This window comes from Coenobita brevimanus, chromosome 71, assembly GCF_032717465.1.
Source record: "Coenobita brevimanus isolate Jiangsu-jjx chromosome 71, ASM3271746v2, whole genome shotgun sequence".
NCBI lineage: Eukaryota > Metazoa > Arthropoda > Malacostraca > Decapoda > Coenobitidae > Coenobita > Coenobita brevimanus.
In genome coordinates this window covers 31,002,193-31,009,710 of record NC_137024.1, presented here as the reverse complement: position 1 = coordinate 31,009,710, position 7,518 = coordinate 31,002,193, and the positions used below count along the sequence as shown (strand labels likewise).

Here is a 7,518-nt window from a genome sequence, read left to right as displayed (position 1 = left end):
ACAGCACAGTGACTGTAAATGGTTTAGTGGTTGCATGCCAGGGAAACTATTCATAACAGTTCTCGGCTAATTTTCATGGTGAACAAATCCCCATGTCAGTAAATGAGTATCAAGAATTGTTCTCATTACTTGTATTTTTCCTCTAATTTTCTCTCCAGTTTAGGTATGACGTATTTTGTAGCTGTATGAATGAAGGTAAAATTATCAGGAAGCTCAGGATCAGTGGCCTGTCGTACCCATGGAAGCTCATGTAGGAGGATTGTACACTACACTCAGCCTTAGTAAGAGCAAAGTGTTAGTTGCAATGGGGAAGTTGTCGGAAGTTGTTTTGCGAATGTCAGGGAAGAGTTCATATAGTATCCTAAGCAACTGATGCGATAAGTGCCTCTAATAAATTATTATGTAATTGGGTTGTGTTCTTCACTTTGACGTTCACTTCAGTTTGGTTACGAAGTGTATGACAGATATATGAACCAAAATGAAAGTGAGATAGTTATTGTATGCACGACATATGCCTAGGAGAGTTTATGAATACAGCCCCAGATGATCTTAGAGACGGCGCCGTAACCCAGTTTTTGGTGGAGGAGGTGGGGCCTGGCGGTGTGGTGGTGGAGGTGTGTTGCGGGGACGGCCGGGCGGGTGGCCAGGCATGCGCAGAGCTGCCGCATACCTGGCCGTGTCGGGCACCCGCTCACCTCACCTGTGTGTTGTGCAGTGTACAGGGCCGAGGGACTGGCCGTGGTGTGAGTGCGACGTGGCCGCCAGTGTGGTAGTGAGAGTGTGTGTGTGGAGGACTATGGTGTGGTGGTGGTGCTGGGGGTGGTCTAGTGAGTCTTAGTGCAGTGCCGCCATAGTGACAACCAGCATGAGGGTGGCCAGGCGAGGCGGGGCTGACCCCACGCCCATCTGCCGCTGCCGAGTGCTCTACCTGGGCTCCTCCGTGCCCCAGGTCACCAAGGATGGCCTCCAGGGCATCCAGGAGCCCCTCAGGGAACTCTACCCCGCCGAAGGAGCCGTCAGTGCGCGGGGCATTGACTCGTGGCTCTCAGTGTGGTCTAACGGCCTCCTGCTGGAGAATGTGGATGAAAACCAGAAGAAAGTGACACGTTTCTTCCCGATCGAGTCCCTGCACTACTGCGCTGCGGTGCGGTACGTGGTGGTGTCTGGCGGTGAGGGTGACGCCGTGCCGCGCTTCCTGCCGCTGGACTCGCCCTTCGCCCGCAACCCCAACATCAACCACCCGCCGTTGTTCGCCTGCATAATGCGTCGCACCACAGGTATAAAGGTGCTCGAGTGCCACGCCTTCATATGTAAACGCGAGACGCCCGCCAACGCCCTGGTGCGCTGCTGCTTCCACGCCTACGCCGACTCTATGTATGCCCGCAGCCTGGAGGGCGGCGGCCAGTACGACTCCATGTACGGCGGGCGTACCACGGAGGAACGGGTATTGGAGATTGAGGACATGAGCAGTGCCGCCTCAGAGATCCTGCCAGCATCACTGGGCTCCTCCCCCACCCAGGACGCCCCCGCCTCCCCCACCTCCCAGGGAGACGAAATTTCCATCTACAACGGCGACGAGAACCACAAGGTGTGGGCGGGCCCGGCCAAGACCGAGACGGACCTGCTGTATGACTACGGCGGCACCATGCGGTCCGCCCGCTCTGCCTCCTCCCTGTACGGCACCGCGGGGGCGCGCACACCCCGGCCCCGCCAGATGATCATGCCATCCGTAGCACCGCCCCCGCCGGAGACAGAAAAGGACAAGAGGGGCAAGAAGGACAAGGGCAAAGGTCGGCGGGAGCGGGATGATGATGAGAGGCAGGGGCTGATTAATGGGGGGCCTCCACGCCCTCTGGCCCTTACCAACGGGGCGGGAGCCCGCCACACCGGTAGCCTCCCCCGCCACGTCAACGGACATGGACCCCCACCCAAGACCAAGGGCAAATTCAAGCTCCTGCAGGGCAGCAGCAGCCTTGCTGAGCGCAAAAGTAAACCCATGAGGGGGCCCCCACCCTTCGTCATGGTCCAGGGACCCCCTCCCCATGGGCCCCCGCCACCACACCTGCCCCCTGGCCCTCATGGTCCCCACATGGTGCCTCCCCCTATGGGTCCGCCTCCCATGGGTCCCCCAATGGGTCCGCCTCCTATGGGTCCCATGCCTCCTCCTCACCTGATGCCCGTGCCCGGCCCTCATCCTCCACCACATATGATGCCCCCTCCAGGCCCGCCCCACATGCTGCCCCCACCTGGCCCCCCAGGCCCCTATGGGCCCCCAGTGGGCCCCCCGGGGCGTCGACCCCCCTCACGGGTGGCGGAGGAGCCTATCTACATGCCCTCAGCGCGGCCTCTGAGCCCCACGGCATCATACCAGCCTGGACACTTCCCACACGAGCAGTACCTCCTGCAGCAGGCCGCCACCACTGCCAGGCCAGGCCCACCACCACAGACCAAGAAGAAGAGAAAGGGTAAGAAGGACGCTGACGAGGACATATACGGCAGGAAGGGCCACCTCAATGAGCGTGCCTTCTCATACAGCATCAGGGAGGAACACCGCTCCCGCTCCTACGGCTCACTGGCAGGTCTGGGGGAGGAGTCCATGAGCAAGAAGGACCGCGAGATCCTGCAGCTGGTGGCGGACCTGGACCTGAGCGGGGACGACCTGGAGCGAGTTGAGCCCCGCCCCGGCCTCTACCGACCCCCACACCCGCACCCGCACCCAGACCGCCTCTCAGCGGCCGGCACCCTCACCTCCAGGATTTCCAGGGCCTCCAGACGCTAGCACAGCAGGTTGGTGGTGTGTGTCCTGTGTTGCTGTCTCTCTATACCTGACATTGTTCCTACCATCTCTCTATACCTGACATTGTTCCTACCATCTCTCTTTCCCTGACATTATCCTCTCTCTCTCTCTCTCTCTCTCTCTCTCTCTCTCAATCACACTTAGCTAGGTCAAAGTGACGATGGTGATAGAAGTGTCGGTAACAGTGATGATGATGATGATGATGATGATGACGATTGAGTTACTTATGATGGTAATGACAGTGGTGGTGATGCTGGTGCTATAATGTGGGCTACTGGGCGTAATGAAATTTAAAATGATGATGCTAATAATACTCAGTTTATAGCAATGAGATCCCTACTGTATAACGAAAAAAAAAAAAAAAAAAAAAGAGGACAATGAAAGCTAAGCCGTATTCAGGGACACAGGAGTCTCCGTCACACATTTTCCTTAGCTATTTTGCCTGATATTACACCTTATCATTGGCTTCTGTGTTACTATTTGTTTCGGTGATACAGCTTGCATGAAGAATGTACAAGAAATCACTGAGGTGCATAAGTGCAAAATAAATCTCTAAGGAGGGGTTGTTACGAAATCCTGAAGTCATTTAGAATACGACCTGGAACGACTTCTCGGCCCCCACCCCCCTAGTACTTACGTCAGTGGTCGTATTCAAAGCATTTCAAGCTGGTTTTACGATGTGCAGTGCCCCATGAGTTAACCCCTTCAATCTGATGACGTATTAGTTGATTCTTGCTATCTCCAGGCGATTCAATTAAGTTTCTGAGAGACTTAACGAACTGAGGCGGTCAAATACAGCCTCCATTAACCTCTACGCCTTCTCTGATTTGAACTGGCTCGTCTGGTGGCAGCAAGAATGAAGTAGAATATACGATGTCGGGCTGAAAGGGTTAACTATTATCACGACTCGGTTAATTCTCACATTTACACTCTAACAGTCCCTTTAGTTTGGTTGTGAAGTGTTTGGTAGCTGTGTGAGTGAGGGCAAATGTATATACAAGCAATATCAAACACAGCATAAGCTCAAGAGTGTATATACTTTTCCAATCCTTCATATTCAGTTTTATAGTGCATTATTTTTTTTTTCAATTCTTTACCTCAGTTCTATAATGCAGCATTTATTTTGTTTATTTTGTTCTTTTCTATGTGTTGCGTAGTGCAGTCAGCTTTTATTTCGTCAGGTATTTATCTACTTTTTCCAGTAAATCATATCAGGCCTAACCGTAGTGTATGACGTCTTTTATAGGCTATACTAGCATCGGGTTTGGGTTCAGTTCTTCAGGCCGTACATAAGGGTTATAGTACAGCATTGTTTGGACGGCCTATGCATCGGCAAGCTTTTTGTCCACGTCTTTGCATCAGTTTCAGTAGTTCAGGATTTTATTTTGTTCTATATCTTTCATGGTTCTGTAGCAGTGTGCTCCAAACTGGAGTATGGAAAACCTTTGGAGTACTCAACATGTTCTGGGGGTAACTTACGGACAAAGACATTCTTTAATACTGAGTTTAAATTACATTAAAACATATTCAGTCTAGAATCTTATAAAGTGAATAAGGAGAGAAAATGCGAGGGGCAAGAATAATGGGAGAGATGGCGGTATGGAGGGAGGAAGGGCCATTGTTTGGGCCAGTTTGAGTTGCTATTAATGATGTTTGGATAAATAGCTGTCAGGACGCTCGTATGTTTGATTGTTTATATGTGTACATGGAGCTCTGAAAAGAACACCGTGAAATAGGAAGGAGAACTTTGGAACATCAAATTTTGTAGTTCACCAGCCATTGTTAGGCATCATTTTCTGCAGTCAGCATCATCAAGACAGTACAGAGATGCAAACTACAGGTGAACCAGGGGTAAAGCTTACCGTCCTCACTGCAGTAACTCTTGTAAGACCCAGATGACAAAAAATCAGCAATAAACAACCCGGCATTCCTCACGAGCTGTAAATACTGTATGCACCAGTATGCTGTCAATAGGTTGCGTCCTTCATTTCATTTTCCTCATTAACGGGATGAATCAGCCAAGAGGGTATTAGGTTATAAAAATATTCAAGTGGAGATCCATTGTCCAAAAAAGTATGGCCAACACTTCTGTAATGTATCCATGGGGAGTTCAGGATTTGTTAAAGTTGGATTCCATTCTTTCCCTCCGAGCAACCGTTAGAGAAATATATGAAAATTCACAGTTTCATTATACAACCACAAGTACAACGCCTCCACTGACTGTCACATTCGTATGAGAAGGTACTTGATTCGGCACTAGCGCCAGCTATTTCTATCTTCTTAGAGCTTCAGTTTTTGTTAATTTTTTGGTATTTGTTATATCAGCCAAGCTTATTTTTTATAAGTGACTTAGTGGGTTTTTTAAATCATTGGTTTTCTCGTCAGATATAATAGCTGACATATCAGTTTTGTAAAGGTTAATTCACTTCTTTCCAATAATGTCTAGTTTAGGTATTTCCATCGATTTTCTGTTAGTGTTAGGTGAAGTTTTGCCCTGCGGCAGTGTTAATGGTTCCTTCATTTCTCCAGAACATCACGTTAACATCTTGCATCATAAATTAGCACACCAGTTCCTCGGTACATCAGTTCTTTAGGTATTCCGCCTCCATGGCCCTCTCCAACCTTCCGCCTCCCACACACATACCCTTACTCACTCCCTCCGTGGCCTGCGAGACGTGGGTGGGTGATGGGGTGAAAGCCAGGACTCAAAAGACACTCTGTGTGTGTGTGTATATATATATATATATATATATATATATATATATATATATATATATATATATATATATATATATATATATATATATATATATATATATATATATATACACACACACACACACACACACTCATTATGGTTGCAGTTAGCGGAATCAACAAGTGCTTGTTTGTTCGGCACTGGTAGTTTGAGTGAAATTGCTCCTTGTCAGTGTTCTGAGCTCAGCTGTATCGTAATGTGTTTGTCAACGAGTGATGCAATTTGGTATTTAACGAATACTTTCTTCTACAGCTCAATGAATGTTAGATGTCATGGGTAGCCGAAGTCAGAGAAGGCCGACTTTGCGCTTGGTTTGTTTACATATCTCAGGGTTTTGCAAGAGGCTCCATTCACTTCATGTTTCATTCACTACCTTTTTCCCATTCACTCCTTTTACTTCAGTCACTCTTTACATCTCAGGTACGTCATTTATTTTCTACTCAGTTAAGGCAATTATATGTTTTTAGTGTATTTTAAATGTTTGCAATACGAGTTGGATATTAGCTAAAAGTGAGAGCTTGGATTATACTGCAAGGTTCATTTATTTACCCTTTCACTACTAGAGCTCTCCCTTAAGAATAAGAATAGCGAAAACGGAAAGGAACTAAGAAATAATCAGTTTAATGCATAGATTAAAGGAAATAATTCGTAACTCCTTATAAGTCACGGAGTTGTGAAGTTGTGTAAAGAATCATCATAGTGGTATCATAAAGAAAAAGCCGACATTGTAGTGAAGGGACCAGAACTTGCGATACACGATACAGAACTGGAATGTAAGAAGTTATTTCGTAAAACTCAGCATTATAACAGTTGGCAAAAGACTGACGAGGCCAAAACTGAAAAGAAACTCTGTTATTTCCTCGGCTTAAAATTCAAAGGCCTGTCGTTTGAAAATAAAAACTGCAATATGATAAGTGGTGCCTGCCTGCCTGTCTGCCCGCCTTTCCCTCATCTACACATCCGCCTCTCTTACCTCACCTCCGCATCGCCTCCTTCCGTCACTTTCACTGCCCTCATCTCATGTCTTCCCAGTGTTAATGGTTTTTGTTTCAGTGTTGCAAAGCTCCGTCATCTTCACTCACCCGTTCACTCGTCCGTCCATGAGTAGTGTTGCGTTTCATTCACTGTCTTTCATTTCCTTCACTACCACCATATGTCTTTTAATTCTAACACCGGTCTTCAGCTTAATTTCTCTGGGTCGGAATGGTTACCCACTTCAGTACACTTTTTTTTTTTTTTTTTTGTGCTAATACTGTATAATTTTTATCTGTGGCACTGAAGAGGTTACAAAAACTTCCTTCATTAATTTTTTTTTTTGACACATTTCAGACAAGTACACTTAACTCGTATAGACTTTTAGTAGTGAATTAATTATAAACAGCTTCCATGTATTTTGTTCTTGCTATTGTGGATGATATTCGACACATCAGGGGAGATCTCAAGTAGTGAATGTGTGAATGTTTCGCCTCATGGTTAGGTTTAACTGTGGTATTAACTACTCCATGCGTGACTTGCCTCCATTCTAACACCTTCTCTATACGGGAAGTCTCCTCAGTAATATAAAGGACCGTATTTCTGGCAGGCTTCGGAGATTTCGTGGTTCCTTTCTTTGCGATATATTTTACTCATACACATCACACCCTAACTACTTCACTTCTATGACGTTGTTTTTTAGTCTTTCTACAACTGATGGATTTTCTCTGTCTGAAGAGAGTTTTGGAACTAGAATGGTAGATACAGCCATCGTTAACTGCTTCACTACAAGAGGTCTGCCAAAATCTGAATAAAATCATCTGAAGGCAGCAAGAATAAAACACGACAACGGATTGAGGCAGTTAGTAATCCTCTTGCATTTTGCTGGTGCAGGGTACGTTAATATTAAACATATATACCAATACATGACATTCAAAAAGACAACGTGCAAGCTAGAAAAACAGATTGCAGAGAAAGGGGTGCTGGGAAG

At 47.0% G+C, this 7,518-nt stretch overlaps 1 protein-coding gene across 1 annotated transcript in view; it reads left to right on the top strand.

The window, feature by feature from the left end:
- The first annotated feature begins 744 nt into the window (after positions 1–744).
- Positions 745–7,518, top strand: part of LOC145406866 (uncharacterized) — a 46,036-nt gene continuing 39,262 nt past the window's right edge. Inside the window, exon 1 of the mRNA XM_080277980.1 lies at positions 745–2,787. Coding sequence (XP_080134106.1) covers positions 866–2,779 — 1,914 coding nt within the window. The 5' untranslated portion in view covers positions 745–865 and the 3' untranslated portion in view covers positions 2,780–2,787. The remainder of the gene's footprint in view (positions 2,788–7,518) is intronic.